The following is an 18,641-nucleotide window of genomic DNA, read 5'->3' as shown; positions in this document are numbered from 1 at the left end:
TGGGTAAGTTCTTTACGTGTCCTTTTTATCTTTCTGAATGTTCATATGTCTTAATACCTCATCATTGCTATAGGTTATTGACAGATGTAAATCATAACTGTTTATACAGAACTGACAGCGACGATGCACATCAAGTTCAAGTGGATTTGTATGACTTGGATTACATGTGAGTCAAACATATCCTTGTCACTTCAGCTGATGCAGTTACAGGTATGTCAACATGAATGCAGTGCGTGCAGTGATACCTGTGTATGACCTTCAGCTGCTTGTGACTGAAGCTATAACTGTACATAACAACTTCCTCTTAGATGCACTTGGATTCTATCACGTTGTGGGTAGTCTGATACACTAAGCGTGATGTTGATAACCGTCGCGGGTGTTACAAAGGACTCCCAACTATCATTGGTGTCGATGTATGGAGTTATTGAGACTCTGTCGTAAACTCGGGTTTACCTCGTTCCATGGATAGAGATTTGTGGTGTCAGAAAGCTGTAAATGTAACAGGCATTATGGGTGAAGTGTGAGACGAGTAACTTCTTTGAGATGCATGTAGAAGTTGGAACAGAAAGGAAGGAAAACGATAAACCGAAGAACAACTTCTTCATTGCTGTGACCGCGACGTTTCGGCATATGTGCTAACACCGATGTCGAGCAAGTCATGTAGACAATAAGGATAGAGGAGTGATCCCGGAGTATCTGACTTTCGTGGATAGATGGATGGATACAAAAGAGACGAGTAATTCCATTGACAACTCGCTTTGTATACAGTCATGATTTTTCTACTTCCGTTTGTGTTTCTCGGTGGCTGGGTAAATCAGGCAGGTGGGTATTTTGTTTAAAAGTAGGCTGCTCATTTCATAATTACATGACTATGATACCAAGAATATTATTTTTCGTACAATATATAAACAGTTGCAGTACAGTATAAACATCTATCTATCTATCTATCTATCTATCTATCTATCTATCTATCTGGTGTCTCATTGAGAACATGTTCTGATTCATGTATTATCAGGTTCCTTAGTCCTCACAAGTTCCCCTGTGATAGCGACAGACGGAGAAGTCTTCACCCTGATATGTAGCAGCAACACAACTGGTGGACAAGACAGATACTGGAGGAGAGATAATATATTACTCTTCACCACATCACAAGGTTTCTCCAGTCCCAGTGTATCCAACCCTGACGTCTTCAACGGGTATCTGTTAGGACGTGTCAATGTGAGCTGTCATGCCACACAACACAATGTGACTCTCAGGATCAACTCCACCATAGACAATGGATCCTGGTGGCAGTGTGTGGGTAATCTGACCGGTCAGCGGAGCAACACGTTGACAATAAGTGAGACATTAACAAAAGCATTTCCCTACCATTGTCTAGTACCTACCTTACTAATGTCAATAAGTGAATGACTAGGGTTATACGCTACAGATATCAATAGTTCACCAGTATCATTGTACAGGTCAATAATTAGTGGAAACTGTAAAGGTTCCAATGGTATTCTTATATGGCATTATAACATGTTTAGACCTTTATCGTAATTTTGACGTTTATTGTCATTGTGTATGAAATCTAATGAAGCTAATGTTATATTGCCTTTCCATATCAAAATAATATGCAAAAAACGTATTTCAAGCAAGCTTTATGATCATATCCATTATCTTTGAAATGAAAGTGTTGATGAAATAAGAGAGCAACATGCTTCAGATGTAACGGCACATCAAACAACAGTAACGACAAAAACCACTGCAGCTTTAGTCACAACAGCGACAGACACAGATATTGCTTCGACTGGATCAACAGGTAACAGACGAGAGTTTATTGAGTGACTAACATATAAACTGAACAGAATCGTAACTTCCTCGTGTTGTGTTCCGTCTTTGGTGCCTGATTATCCATAGTCCATTTGCATAATGTTCTGATATAATTAGTCATATTTTGATTCTACTGCCTTTTGTCCATTTGTCCTCTTTTCCTGTAAATTTGATTTATGTATTATTAATGTATTTTGAAATACATACAACCTGACCTTTAATCTTAACTCACTCATGTGACTTCAATTAAGTGACATCACAATCCAGTGGATATAGTGATGCTTTTGTTTAATCTAGTGTGTCAGACACGGCTACTAATGTAAATAACTTTATTTTCCATATTGTATTTTACTCAACATGACTCATTCCAAGCACATGCTTTCTCTAAAATACATGCCCGGGCTTAAAAGACAAACGCTACTTTTCAAAGTTCAAAGGGACAGAGTCTTCAGTGTAGTTAATTGCTCACCACTTTTCGAGGTAGTGTTCTACATGACCAGTAGTTACATAAATCCAACATGTTTTTCTGGTTCTAGTTAGGTTATCATGCACGTTCAACAAGCGTGAAGGTTGCATAAATATGCATTACCAATTATACCCCGACTAAGGAAAATACTGGATTGTGAATACTGGTTTATCAAAGTCACTCAGAGGTATATAAAATAGTTATATACGAGGGGAAGTCAATAAGTTCATAGAAGTGGGTGCTGATATATCCTTGGTGATGTTGTCATTGGTGTCATTATTGAGTTGATTCATCTGTGACTCTGTATACTGATACCCAACCTTCCTCGAGCATTTACTTGAGAGTTAGAGCCTTTAAAAGACGATTACCCTGCACAAATCATGGAAACCTCCAAAACTGAGTTTCGTGCAGTTATCAAGTTTCTCACTAAAGAAGGTGTGAATGCAACCGAAATCCACAAACGCATGATCAATGTGTATGGCGAGGAAGCCCCTCAATATTCCACTGTGGCAAAATGGTCAGCTGAGTTTAAGCGAGGTCGCAGCTCCTTGGAAGATGACCCACGGTCAGGAAGACCTTCTGAAGCCATTACAGAAGATACAATTGCCCGGATCCAACGCTTAATTATGTCCGATCGGAGAATAAAGGTGGACGAGATAGCTTCAGAGTGTGGCATTTCACATGGAAGTGTTTGCACAGTGATCCATGAACACCTGCACATGTCCAAGGTATCCGCAAGATGGGTCCCTCGTAACCTAAATGCACATGATCGTCACCAGAGAGTTGAATCCAGTCGTGAGCTGTTGGACATCTACAACGCTGATCCTGATAACTTTCATGCTCGTCTGGTTACTGGGGATGAAACCTGGATTCATCACTGGGATCCCGAAACCAAACAAGAATCCATGCAGTGGAAGCACAAGCATTCTCCTGCACCCAAGAAGTTCAAAACACAACCTTCTGCTGGCAAGATCATGGCAACCGTTTTCTGGGATTCAAAGGGTGTGATTCTCATAGACTATAAACCACCTAAAACTACGATCACAGGGGCTTACTATGCTGAATTGTTGAAAAGATTGAGAGTGGCCATCAAAGAGAAGAGGCGTGGGAAGTTGACAGCTGTAGTCATGCTTCTCCACAACAATGCACCAGTCCACAAGAGCCGTGTTGCACAAGCTTCTCTTCAACAATGTGGCTTCGAACAACTAAACCATCCCCCATACAGTCCAGATCTGGCCCCCAGCGACTACTATCTGTTTCGCAATTTGAAATCTCACTTGCGTGGAACAAGATTTGCCAATGATGATGACCTCAAGGCAACAGCAGAGGCGTGGCTGAGGGACCAATCTGAAGACTTCTATTTCAAGGGCATAGACAGTCTCAAAGACAAATGGGCAAAATGCATCGAGGTTCAGGGAGACTATATTGAAAAATAAAACCAATATCACAACCATTGTGTTCTGTTTTATATCGAGTTCTATGAACATATTGACTTCCCCTCGTATGTCTGAATTTCTAACACGGTATGTATTTTTCACAAATCTTAATCCACTCAATGCTAGTCCAACCCCATTCGACAGGAATGCAGAATGATGACATCTCCAAATAACACTTGCAATAATTATACAACGAGTTTATGTGTCACATGAATTATGTATGGAATGCATTAATTCTCATCTCTCTAAATATATAATCTTCACTATATTTATATACCTTATCGTGACGATATGGCTGAAATGTTGCCAATGTGACGTTAAATATTTACTCACTCACTTATATACCTTAAAATGAAATGCCTGCGAATTAAAGATGTGATCGCCAAATTTCTCGGCACACAGTCGCAAATAACGGCTATTCAGGCACACCACGTCGAGTGGTACCCAGTCTACTATTTTTGTTACAATGACATATTTTAAAAATAATTTAATCAATATTGTTTGTTCTTTTTCTTTCATAAGTTTCCCATTTTCTAACAATTAGTAACTTGCGGTTTAAACAATTATAAACAAAACGAATCTCAATGTTACATCACTGATTGGACGAATAGGAACGATCATTGCAATGTAAACAAACAACTCTACATGCATCGTGATGCCGAAAAATGTGCTTTCCTTTTGATAGATCCAACTATTTTCTCTGGAATTAATTACATTGGTATGATTAGGTAAATGTTATTGTCTTTGTGCAGAAAGCGAATTTATTTTGAATTTGTTAGATAAACCATCTAAGATTGACAATGTTGCCAGCTGTAGGTAACGCGTAAGGGCGAGGCCAAACACGCTTTTTTCTAAGTGTCGAGACACGACGCATGTTTGAAAACACGCGTTCATTAGCAGAATCCGAACTCATAGACTTTAAAAGAAAACAACTCAAAACCAGAATAATGAAGATCATGAAAAAATATCATAATATTTGTAATGGTACCCATCCTTGATGAAACCAGAGGCACGTAAATAAAATATGCTCGAGTTGGAAAACGACCATTGATACATTTTCTAAATTGAATCAAATTCACATAAGATCCAAACTATACACAAGAATTTCAATCTTATTCAACTGTTTACTGTTAGACATGTTCAGCTGCAGCTGTCATTTGTTGCTTGTGTTGCAGGATATTTCCCATTCCCATATTTTTTTTTCAATTTAGCCGCCGGATCTCTATTTTTACAAATCCAAAGTCAATGATTTTCGAGTTCGATGATTTACAAAGAATGTTCTGACTCAAGGAGATACTATAAAACATCAGAGTGTCATAACAATAACATTATATTGTTCTGTGTATATCGTCACAAGGAGGATAATTTTGATGACTGAAGATGTCATGAATGAAATATATTTTTCTTTCGCAGTAACGGACGAAACCAGAGCTAGCGTAAAAATGTAACGTAAATGGATTTCATAAAAATTAACGGCTGCTTAAAAAGAAAATCCTCATCATCAATGTGAATGCTTTTCACTTGCTTTTTTATGGAAGTCGTGGTGGCTGAGCGGGCTAGGCGGCTGACTTTGAGTGCCTGACTCAGAGGGTATGGGTTCGAATCCCGGATGGGACTCAAACAAAAAAGTACTAGCATTTATACTTTACTAAGAAAGTGAAATCCCAAATATGACATATGTTGACCATTTTCTAAATGGCATCGTGTAATCATAATGTAGCTTCTGCCACAATTGCACTTTAGGAGAATTTGCATAGTCTGGTTGCTGGTACCTATACATGTACATATCTTCTCCCTGTAAATTCTGGTATATATAATATGCCTTGTACTCCTGTCTCTATCAACTGAAGAGGGGACAAGAAGTAGCCCAGAAACGTCGTGTTAGTCAATACAAAGACGTTGTCATCAATGTACTCGTCTTATTATATTCAGCAACTTCTAAATGCCTCTCAAGAATCCCAATACAGTGATGACACAGACAAATGAAAACCATTGCCATTAAGATACGCTGTTCCAATCAAGGTTAAGAAAATGGAGGCAGCCATCTTGCTTCGATCCAGTAAACCTCTAAACTCTAATAAGTCCTAATTAGGAGATACCATGTACAAATTAGGAGACAGTAAGTCCTACTTAGGAGATACTATGTCCTAATTAAGAGGTACTAAGTCCAAGTTAGGAGATCGTAATTAGGAGATAGTAAGTCCTAATTAGGAGATATTCAGTCCTAATTAGAAGTTGATAAGCACTAATTAGGAAATATTAAGTCCTGCTTAGGAGATAAAAGAATCAGGCTGTGGCACTAGAAAATATCATTTGTTTTTTATATGTTTTCTGATATATAATTTTATATAAAGTTTATGTAATTTTTAATTTGTTGTCCCGCGGATATTTGCCGATACAAATATACGAAATTAAAGTCCGATAATCATGAAATATCGGTAATACGAATATTGATATCGGTTTCCGCTAATTTGACATTTTTTTCGGTTCCTAATATGAAACGCATTCGGCTGTCAATCGGGTAAAATCAGGAAAATTCACATTATTTACTTGTAATTAACCTTTGTGCGCTTGAAATTATCTGGATATTTTTGGGTAATAATGTTTATTATTCTATCAAGCATTAATGAGACGACTATTCTTTCAGTTGTGCTTTATTTAATGAACACACCGACTGTTTGAAACTACCCACCCTCTTATCAACGAATTAAATGAATTCAGCATCCTAAAGGTTAACAACGCAGTTATGGTAGAATGGAGATAAATCCATCAAATTTAGAGCTATTGTGATTTTGTCGTATACCTCTGATTTTCCAGCACAGTATGAAAATTTCCTAATTAGACCATGTCCATTGTGACAAGACAACATGCAGTTGTATGTGGCTGACAGTAGAGACACTGATGTGATCACACTGACATTATTACTGCTTCAGATGCTAATGTGTCAAAGACGTCATCTTTCTCAACATCAACCACCACATTCACCAGCACCACCACCACCACCAACAACAACACCTATGGAAGACCAATATTAATGCCTGGTTCCACAACCGCCACCACCTCCACCACGTCAAATGGTAATTTACACAATATACTTTACCGTTTGATATCCTTCAAGGTATAATTACAACACACGTACATCGCCCGACATATCTCTGAACACTGCAATCACTAAGATGGGAATATCCTCCGATAGACGAATGCCACACCTAACATTTGTTAACTGTTTTGGACACTGTAGTGTCCTTTTCCTGCTGTTTGTCAAATACTACGTCTCATCGAGAGAACCCGAAGGCATGTATTCGCGAGTTGAGACGAAACGGTTGAGAAAATAGTTTTAGCCTTCACGAGTCTAGATATAGGCCACATCTGACAACATTACATTACATATTATATGAAGAAATAGACTGTGCATTATATAAATTGTAACACCAAAATGTTCCTTCTCGAAAACGTGCCATCAGCTGTTCTGATCAGCAGTTATTATAAATGCCATCAACGCGTGTACAGTTAAGTTCCTAGTTTAAAGCTTAACAAATATAATACTAACTTTAGAAACAATATTTGAAAACCTACTTTGTGAAAGCCGTTGGTTCAGTGGGAATGGCGCGTATATACATGCAAATAAACAGCGCGGCAATCCCTGCAAAGATCATTTGTTTGCTCGCATCGTTGACTGGGTAAGAAGGTGTCAACAAAGGATCATCAGAATGCTTGAGAGCTTTCGGCGTCTTTCCTATTACCCAGAAGAAACAAATGCAGAACATATATGTTCTACAGTATCGCCGAATCAGACACCTGTTATTTTGTACAAGTACATGCCTAGTCGTACTAGTCATGTTGAATGATACTATAAACGCACACAGAATGCTTCTCGCAAAGGAGTTCAAATCCCTAGCGGTAGAGATGCTTTGTACAGTTGGGACCTAAATGTGCTAGTGTGCTGATTGGTATCATGTCCTCATTAACATAGGTATCGTACCAATAAATCATGGGGACCATGAAATGTCATCACCCAGTCTTTCATATGTCCAGGCCAGTCTGACACCACTGCCGCTGGAGCAGCTGGTGGAGGTGTTGCTGTCATCGCTGTTGTCATCGTCGCAGCTGTTTGTATCAGAAAAAGACGTCGCTCTGTTGAAGGTAATACTTATAGTGATTGACTTATAACAACTCATGACGATCGGGAGTCATTCCCAGTGATCCATGATGAAGGTTTATCTAAATGTGTATTTGCTTAAAGGTTGTACTCCCACATGAAGCTGACAAACAGTCGCGTCGGGATTATCGTTTAAAAACCCAACTCACTTACTCCCACCAACTAAAATTTGCATTTCTCTTCCAGATGCAGTCAGGGATAAAAGTCGACGTGATAGAAACCCGTCTAGAAGGTACGTCTGTGTCTGTAGCTCTCATAATAACAGCCATTTCCAGCCATCATCTCTCTTGAAAGCACAGTGACGAGGCTTACTTGTCTTTGATTTGGGGAACGAAAAGATTCCACTGGGAATAAGAGCCACGTTTATATATCAGATATATTGATTTGTCTCTTACACGACAGATGAAGCTAGGGGTGTTTTGACATAATTCATGTTTACGGGTGTTGATTATTGCATGCACATTTCTGGGGCTATGATCATCAGTGTATTCTTTGCTCTCATGGCACATACTTTCATGTCTATCACCTCAATTATTGCTTCTTACTTCTAATCTGACTATTTTAATGTTATTGATGTTGATATAAGTGCCGAGATGCTGACTGAAAGCGGCGTGACTGGAGAAGACGAAAAAGGTAAGTTACTGAACACTTTTCTCAAGTGATGGACACATATGTGCAGCAATGAAATAGTTTGAACAGAGTATGCAATCCGAACTCAATACACATCAACATGTTGAAAGTTACCACATGTGACATTTACAAACCCTCAATATCTGAAAATGTGATAGCGAGAATGTCCCTTACAGTATTCCATAGTGAATGTGATACATTTTATTTCCAGAATAAATGTGAATAAATTACATGGCGACATTTCATGCATATTTCAGTCATGATGGACAACATCATATACACCAGTTCGTCTGAGGTATTGCCGGCGGAATACAGTATACAGGGTCACAATCAAGCAGATAAAGGTAACGAAAATGATTGCATCACCGAGATGAATTGATTTATGAACGTCATTAGTTTGCAAAATACTGAATATGCGCTTCTGGTAACCCGTTACATGTCTTCGTGGTTGGAGGTTCTGTCTCAAAAGTTTATCCCATAATATTATTTGTAGAAAACAGCACGCTTCCCTTCTACGTTTTTACTCCAGACACTACTTGAATTGTTGATTATAGGTGATTAAAGGATGTGATGGTGATTAAAGGATTCGAATACATACAACTTTATTCATAACTTGCATATTTCAGTCGTGCAGGACAATATTTTGTATACCAGTTCGTCGGATATAGCGCCGGCTGACTACAGAACTGAAGTTCCGAATCCTGTTGGTAAAGGTAACAATATATCGCTCCTACGGATTCCAGTTTCAAACGAATTCCCGTGCGAATCGTTTTTTGGAAGAGCATTAGATTTACATCAAATGAACTCGCACATGACTGCATGAATTTTCCTAATGGTCTTCACGATTTAAAGTTGTTTTATCAAAGGTACAATTATAATACAATACATTCGGTCTACCTTTTGCAAAATCTAACAGATCACGGAACAATTATTATACCATATTCAGCGTGAGTTCTTCTGCATGCATGACATCATTTCAAGTTGATGTCGCTGCTGTTGCCAGATGTCTACACTGAAGTGAAAAAGGTGAAGACGAATGCAGACCAACATGAAGTTACTGACATGTATGCAAAACCACACAAAGGACTAATGGAAACACCAAATGAAGGTGTGTCAAAGGCTGTTTATAAAAAGTGGAGGCATATGACTTATGCTTTCAACTATCAACTATCAAATAAACAGACAAATGGATGACCGTGTGCATGAATGGTTTGTGTAACGCCGCGCCAGCAATATTAAAGCTATTTGGCGCCTGTCCGTAGATAATCGAGTCTGGGCAAGACAGTGGGTTGATCAACCGCATGAGCGTCAATGTGCACAACTGGGATACGAAGTCATCTGTTAGTCTCCACTGACGACAAGCACAGTTTGGATAGGACCAGTTCTAACCCGGATCTTCACGGTTCCAAACATAGGGGATGCGATAGAATCACACACAGATGTACATTTGTCCTTTACTTTGCAGATCATACAAGACTCTGCAAATATGTATGAGAGTGACGAAAACGAAAGTATGCTTCCGTGAATGGTTAAATGGCGGAACAAGTCTAAACCATTACATTTATCCAGGCGCAACTTATAACTATCAGAAACGTGTATCTGAAACGTTATAACGTAATTCTGATCGTTTTGGGTTGGTTTAGACATGTGGCCATTAGCCAGTGCAGTTCTATATTCCCACAAAGCCTCAATCAATAATCAACAAAGATCAATAATCGATGCAGTATTGTGTCGACGCAACTATATAACCCGATCATTCAGCTGTAATGTAAATAGGACGAAAAGTCCTTCATAGTGCGTTAGTTTAATAAATGTCCTATTTTCTGTTAAGAAATGTATGCTCAAGTGAATAAAGTGAAGAGCAGGGAAGAAACGGGTGAGAACATTGACGACATGTACGCCAAACCACAGAAGGACAAACGGAAGAGCAATGCAGGTATGCTCGTGGTGGTATATGTTTTACGGTCTAAAGAGAGAAGTGAGTAACATTGTCATAATATGTTGCTGATAGAAGTCTGCAGAGACTAGCATTCAACACTAGGACTAGCACGTGAATGCATATTTATACAACAAGCCAATCCGCATCATGCATTCCGTGATGACATTCAGTAATAATGCCTGTCAATATTTTTTTTTTCAGATACTGATTGATGTACCAAAAATGTCTTCTGAGGCACGCGAAATTAATATCGGTGCTCATGTTCTCGCCAATGCCATAATGCCCTCAACAAAAGCTTACTTATATTTTTCAAATTAAAAAAATACATCCAAAATGATGCTGTGCATTATTGCTTGCACAACTTAAAAAGAAATACTTGATGCATTTGTTGACGTGTTATCAGTGTTTGTGATCTTTGTATCGTTTTTGCTCATCGATCGAAGAATGCAAGAGATTAACTTGAAACATCTACAATATATGATCCATCAAGATGCGTATACCAACGAGAATAAAGCGAAGGACAAGGAAGGAACAAATGAGAATACCGAAGACACCTCAGAAGATGTGCCTTTGCAAGCGCACTATGAGTATACAAATGAATGCTTTTTTCATCGTTTTTTACTCAGGGATCGAAAGATGCTGTGAAAATAGATTGAACTATCTATAGATATTATCACATGACGTGTATAAGTTTTTTACGTTTTTGCTGCTCTGTTTTTAAGTATAGGCTTGGTAACAAAATAGGCCCCGCCCTGTCGATGTGGCAGGAATCTTCCTATCCTTTTATCACCACTGGTTGTTTTCAATAAAATGTCTGTGTGTATACATGCATGAATATTAATATTCATTATAAGCATTTCTTCCTGAGTAATACTGTGTGTCAATAGGGACGGGTTTGTAATATCTGAAGGAATATTTCACACAGTAAAATGAAGTGTTACAATGTTTGTTCTGTATTTAACGAATACCGCAAACTGATAATATATGTTCAGAACAACATGAGCATATGTCTATGCTCAAGTATCAGTCACATTTTTTTCTGTTGTCCAGAGTAGTTGTCTTAAGTACCAGACTAGTGATCCAGTGAGCCTGAAGTATCGGGATCGAGACCACCTGTGAGTGGGTGTAAAAGCCTTGGTGTCATCTTTGTGTGCAGACCCTTTCAGTGTTGTCTCAACCCTAGCTGTAAAGTGCACTTAAAAGAACCCACGAACCCGTTGGTATGTAGCCAGACGGTGGCCTCATGAATACGAGCAAACCCCCACTCGAGGGTACAGCAACAAAGTACTGTGACTATGTGCCCCTGTCCACCCTGCCCTCATAAGGATAGGAAAGCAGCGATAACTCGGTGCTCCAAGTATCAGCAGGGACTTGAGACAGATAATACGATATGCCGTTGAGACTGCCGTACAATGACGGAGAATGGGGAAAAATCCCAGCGCCTTGAGCATGTACTAGTTGCCTGGCTATGCACTATATTAATACTCTATAAGACATGATAATAATGAGAAGAAATAAAAATAATAATTGTCTTCTGATCGTCCCTTTCTTACCTGTTCTCTCAATGCACATTACATCATCTGACATGAAACACATATCACCATGGTGATCTCACTTGCCGATTTTGGAAAACAACTCAACCGGCCGTAAAATCTATTTGTTGAACAAAGAAGCCAACACTCAAAAAACAGCAAAACTATATTTTAGGTCACATCAACACATGTACTGTGCATTAGACTATAGCAAAGTTTGTAACATATAGAATTCCAGCACACACAAATAAATAAATTTAATTTGATAAAAAATGTCCCTGTGAGATGAGAGATTCCTACAACTGGTGAAATGTCTTCAACTGGAATTTTGCATGGCAGAAAAGGCTGGTTGATAGGAGTCCTCTATACGTCACCGTGCAACATATCCATATCTAACCTGTCAAAGCTTGTGACATAATCTATTACGACGACCTAGTGATAACAATAATGATTTAGCAGAGACGACCAAACTTCCTTGTTATGTTTGTTCAGATAATGCTAAGGAAATAACGCCCAACCATCAGGTTTTCCACATTAAATTTAGCCGCGGTGTCACGCCCGTCGTAGACACTTCTTCCTGGTCCATATACTTCAACTCACGATCTGCAACGGGTTATACTTCCTGATCTCACATATTGAGTGTGTGAGTGAGTTAAAATATATCGTCACATCGGCAGTATTTCAGTCATATCGTGACGAGCACGATTAATTACAAAAAAGACAGAATAATTAATGACACAAGTCTTTGAAGGGCATTTAGAAGTGAAATATATAAGAATGAAGATTTTTATGGATATCAACTTCTTTATTATGAGAACACAGCGTTTCGAAGTTAATGCTTACTCCTTCATCAGGTGAATGAGAATGGGGTACAGAGCTATATTTATATGTACAGGTAAAAAAATAACAAAGTAACAAGTGGAATGAATTAACGACAGCTGGAAGCCAGTATAAACAATCACTGATAGGAAGCCGACAGTTATGATAACAATGATGAAAGTCAATGGTAATACATTACAGATGATAGGTTATGTTTACGTAACACAGATAGGGAATAAGGACGTTGTGCAAGATTGGGGATAAGGATGACAGCCAATGGTGATACATTACGCATGATTGGATGATGTTTACATAACACACGATTGGGGATTAAGGATGATGTACATGATTTACATGAAGGTTGATGAACATATTACATGAGGGTTGATGATGTACATGCACAAGTTGATAAGGATGTACACGGGTAGATTGGGTATACATTGCCACACTGTTGTGTAAACATGGCTTCAACAACAACTGGTGCCAAAGGAAAGGACAAGAGGCTTCCGAGATCCGGAGACAGAAACCAGCAATCAACCGTGACCAAGGAGTGTACCTACCAAGTGCCTGGGACTTATTGATAAATTAATCTTATCTATCTTTGTACATTCTATCTATGTAATTCATTAGTGTTTACACAACAGTGTGCCAATGTATAGCCAATCTACCCGTGTACATCCTTGTCAACTTGTGTTTGTACAATTATAAAAATGGGGTATAGATTGCCAACAACTGCAGGTAGATCACCACACTAGTGACCATGGTGGTCTCACATAGGCTACTGAGGCTTCAGTTTTGGGCACGTGAGTTAATAGTTTGTTTTTACGCCGCTTTGGACAGTATTGTAGATATAGTACGGCGTGCAGGGATGCAGGTCTTATAGTACTATCGGAAGTAGAAACATTTCATGCCAGGTGAGACGACTTTTCGTCGGCATAATTAGAATAAATAGGATTTAATATTTACTAATTAGGACCTATTAGAGTTTAGGGGTTTTGTACTGGATCCAAGCAAGATGGTTGACTTCGTTGTCTCAACCTTGATTGGAGTAGCGTTTTCAATTGGAATTTGTATTTATTTATCTGCGCCATCACTGTATTGGGATTCTTGAGAGGCATTTAGAAGTTGCTGAAAATAACAAGACGAGTATACTGATGACAACTTCTTTTTATTGTTTAACACGACATATCCTATTTGCAGTTGTGTATATTTGATAACGAGTAACAGCCGAAAAAACAGTTTTTGTCTATTTCTGACAGTAATACAGAAAATCGTCCCCTCTTTGAACTCCAGTCCCATAATTAGTGGGAGCCAGAACTCGACCTGATGTTTATTGAAATGTAATTTTGTGACGATCTTAAACATGGGTGTTCATAGTTTCATCCACTGGTTTCCTCAATTTCAACGACTGGTTTCTTCAGTTCATATTACCTCCAGGCTCCTGTTACATTGTAGACAGTGTTTTGACCAAGGGCCATACAGGGTCTAGGACAATTCCCACCCGGACAATTCCCACCCGGACAAATGCCACCCGGACAATTTCCACCTAGGGCAATTCCCACCTAGGACAATCCCCACCCCAAAATAAAACTAACATGAAGAACATATTTCAGTTTCAACATTCATTCATTTAAAGGACCACTAAACTCAGTTTTTGGTACTCTTTTTACCACTGCATATGAAAGACTTATGGTTAGTCATAAACGAAACACCATTTTTTTTTCAAAATAAATGTGTTTAATTAATACCAAGCGCTTAAAAGTTGCTAAAACGCCGTCTGCTTCTCTTTCGTCCGCAAACGAAACCGCAGACAGGTTACGTAACTCTGTCGCTAGAGCACTACAGTGACGTCATAGAGATAACGATTTCCAGTTACATGCATAGAAAATGTGTAGGATTTTGCTGATTTCTCGACGTCACCAAAGACATGCCGAATTGTTGTGTTGCCGTCAATTGTTACTTGGGGTCGGGCGATGGTGTCTCTATGCACAGATTTCCACCGGACCCCGTAGTTTGTGCTTAAATTGGTTGTTAGTGTGTGCAAAGTGAGTGTTATGGAAGTCTGTGATATATACTAAATCGGATGGTTCGCCCCCTACCACGTTTCCAGGATAGAAAATGGAGTTCAAGTTTCATCGAGTATATAAAATCAAGACTGCTAACTACACATTGCTGATCAAAATAATTTTGCATGGATATAACGCTTTCTTCCTCGGAAACAATATTATGGTAAGTAGTATTATATTGACACCTTATATTGACCGATTCCAAGAGTGAAAATGTTATGTTATAAGCAATGTCATGTAAAATCCTAATGTCCATCAATAAAATACCTTTGAAAAGTAATTTTGATTTTGTAAGTCTGTGAAAACGAACTTAAATAGCATTCATCCTCAGACAGGGCGCCGCCATTTTTGGAAGTCGTGAAGTCACGGGCTGAAGTCCGTTAGAATTATTGAGATTATGATTTGTTCTCATCAAGTTAGAAAATCAAAACTACTTTTTGCTGGTAGTTAAATATGCGTTTGAATCAGGCCAAAAGAATTTTGCATGACACAGCTTTCAACATAAGGACTTCTTCCAACGTATCAAGGTGGGGGTCGAAGTAACATTAATATTGCAAGCAATGTTATATTGACCTCCACCTCACTTCCAAGAGCAAAATTGTTATGTTATAAGCAATGTCATGCAAAATCCCATTGTCCAACAATAAAATACATATTTTACTACCAGTAGAAAGTAATTGTCCTTTTGAAAGTCGGTGAAAACAAACTTAAATAGCCTTCATCCCAAGACAGGGCGCCGCCATTTTTGAAGATCGTGAAGTCAAATCCATTTGAACTAATGAGATTATGTGTGGTTTGTCTCACGTTAGAAATAAAAAACTACATAAATATGTATTTGAATCATTACCAAAAGGAGTTTGCATGACACAACCTGTAACATAACCTTAGCGAGGTCGGGGTCGAAGTGAAAATACTGCGCGATAAATTTCTTCACTTGCTAAATTTACTTGTTTGTAACGTTCACTCACCAGTATGTAGACACTTGTCAACATACGTCTTTATACTTGGTCTCACAATCCTAATTACTTTATAATCGTACTTGTATCCATTTTGAAACTTAATAAAAAGAAGCGATCTGCGAATGTATAACAGGAATGTAATATGTAGACATTTCATCGTTTTCCTGTATGAATCGTAATTCGCACGCACGCCCTAGCTGTATGTCGTCTGCATCATTACACTTAACGACAAAAGCAATGATTCTGTTGAAAGCTACGACAACTTCTTAAAAACGAAAATGCAAATATTAAAACTAAAGTTATAGGAGCAATGTCAGGCTACCTAGTTCGAGAAATTTATTCATCAATATCCACAAAAAACAAGTGATGTATAATTCATCTGCAGATTTCCCAAGTGATGTGTCTTTTAACAGTCTAATATACGAAAACGTGATGTATCGTTTCAGGTTTTTCACGTTGCTGTATACTCTCATTGGTTACCCAAGATAGCACACCTGGCAACTAATTGCATAATAATGTGCGTCATTCTTTTTAGAAAGTTAATTAGTTAGCCAATAATGAGCAATCAATCAATGTATTGGCGGTTAATGATGTGAAAGAAAGGTGTTGTTTTTACATAGACACAGACACGACAGAGTATATTCAGTATAGATTAGTAAATGTACATACATAAACACTACCTTTTGACAAATCCCCCATTTAAATCCCCATTAATCAATCAGCGTGTTATCGGTTAATCCTTTGATCGATCCAGACAAAAGAAATGCCGAATGGGGGCCTTTGTCGGGTAATCTAAGTGGCGTTACCACTAATTATACCTGTTATATATTCATTAACTGAGCATCAAGTGAATGATGACAAATAACGTGTAGATTTATACCACCCAACACGGATTACAACCTAGCGACACCAAGTGATTTTGACAGAATCATCTATGAAAACAAGGGTTGTAACTTGAAAACTAGGCAAAGCAGGAGACAAAACTAAATGACAGTAGATTATGAGAACATATAGCTTTCATTTCTCTCAACAGCTTTCGCGTTTTCAGGTTTTTATAAACCTGTAAACGAAACAGTTTAATCCCTGAAATGCAGTTGAATACTGCACAGACCCTCATTTCTATACCCACTATTAAAGTCACGGAGACGCGCTGCTCTGATTGGTTGAAATTTCGTTTGCAGCTGAGAACTGTGCACTATTGACAAAAAGGTCGATTTAAGGTAATTAAAGATCGAAATTGGCAGTTTAAATGACGGGGTTTCATTTATAACGATGTCAGCAAGTGTTTGTGCAATTGTGCCCCATTAGAGTATACCTTTAGCCTTTAGTGACCTTTAGCATATGTACCATATAAAACAAACATGAACTATTACCTTCTTCTTGACATGCTTTATTATCAGTTTTACTGATCCTATTTAATACGTAACAAATGATAGCATTTAAGTAAGGAAGCATTGTTCTGTGACATACATAAGGTTACTGTAACTTTTAATGATATTGCCATGTTTGCATGATATTGACATGTTTGAATGTTTACTGATGTGGCGTGAACTCAAGTTCTCTACAGTCTAATATTGTGGACACAGCTTCGTAAAAAGTCTAGACACCGTCTGTTGGGGTACAGCATGCCGTCATAAGTATTCGGAAAAAGAACATGGCGGTCAGTACGTGCGGTTTCGCCTCATTGATTTTTTGTAATAATAATTTGAATTAGGTCAGTATAAACAAACTTATCTTACCTCAGTATTTGGTAATATGACCTTTAGAGGTAAATACTCGCAAAAGTTGCCTAGGGATGGTGTTGTAGATCGATCTCGATCTTATGTACAGGACAGACCTACTTCTCCACACACGACGGATGGAATGTTCCAAGTCGGCAACGCTGTTTATATTTTGAATGTTTTTGTGAATTTCCTTTTTATGTTTCTACCACACATTTTCAATAATGTTTAAGTCAGGAGACTGGTCAGGCCAGTTTAGACTGTTTAAACCGTTGATACGGCGAAATTCCTGCACTACACGAGCCCGATGTACCGGTGCATTATCATCTTGACAAAGGTAGCCATTATTTGGATAATGACGAACAATAACTGGCGAGATGTTGTCATTTGATATATCAATGTACTTCAGTGCATTAATATTGCCGTCTACAACCGTCATTGTCCCCTCGCAACTGTAGGTAATACATCCGAAAATCATGAGTCCAAAGTTTAACGTTTTACGTGATGGTGGACAGATACAGTCACCTAGCCATTCTCTGCCGACTTTTCTCCAAACTCTCACACGACTGTCAGAGCCCACTATAACTTTGCATTCATCGCTGAAGATGAGACGGCTCCAGTAATCAGCAACATTTTGCTGCACCTCACGAATTCTAATGACTTTTCTCACCGAACGTTTATGAAATCATCCCGAATGAAGTTTTCTCTCAACAGTTCGCTTAGAGAAACTTCTGTCTCTGCTATCAATAAAAATATTGGTAATTTCGTTCAAGGAGGTCCTGCGATTCTTTTTCACACGTGACGAAAGTCGTTGTTCTTTTTGAGCCTTGAACAAAACTAGCCTTCCACGTCTTCGGCGATTTCCTATATTTCCTTGAGTCAAATATCTGTCTAAATAAGTAAATGGTACTTGAAGGCACTGCAACTATCCTGACAATTTCAGATCTTTTTAGCAATGCTTCAAATAATGTGAGGATCTTTTCGTTTACACTCGATGACAATTCCTTGCACAAATAATACTTTTCGACAAGATGTTTAGAAATAGGCTGATGGTTTAATAGTAATTATCGAGTTATCCGAGGTTCGACCTAATTGCTACATA

General features: G+C 38.4%; 2 protein-coding genes across 3 annotated transcripts in view; both read left to right on the top strand.

Annotated features, from left to right (window-relative positions):
* Positions 1–18,641, top strand: part of LOC137292078 (uncharacterized) — a 365,314-nt gene that overhangs the window by 325,399 nt on the left and 21,274 nt on the right. The window lies entirely within an intron of this gene.
* On the top strand, positions 307–11,974 carry LOC137292119 (uncharacterized). 2 transcript variants are annotated; one of them, XM_067823663.1, is made up of 12 exons: positions 307–822; positions 1,016–1,339; positions 1,706–1,801; positions 6,648–6,791; positions 7,750–7,857; positions 8,060–8,105; positions 8,460–8,506; positions 8,761–8,847; positions 9,130–9,216; positions 9,507–9,611; positions 10,335–10,439; positions 10,644–11,974. In XM_067823663.1, the coding sequence occupies exons 1-12, from the start codon at positions 771–773 to the stop codon at positions 10,652–10,654; spliced, it is 1,212 nt and encodes a 403-aa protein (XP_067679764.1). In that variant the 5' UTR covers positions 307–770; the 3' UTR covers positions 10,655–11,974. The 2 variants fall into 2 exon arrangements, with proteins under 2 accessions (XP_067679764.1, XP_067679771.1); XM_067823670.1 differs by lacking the exon at positions 6,648–6,791.

The sequence above is a fragment of the Haliotis asinina genome, chromosome 1 (assembly GCF_037392515.1).
Source record: "Haliotis asinina isolate JCU_RB_2024 chromosome 1, JCU_Hal_asi_v2, whole genome shotgun sequence".
In the NCBI taxonomy this organism is placed as follows: domain Eukaryota; kingdom Metazoa; phylum Mollusca; class Gastropoda; order Lepetellida; family Haliotidae; genus Haliotis; species Haliotis asinina.
The sequence above is the reverse complement of the archived record's forward strand: the minus strand, read 5'-3'. Positions and strand labels throughout refer to the sequence as shown.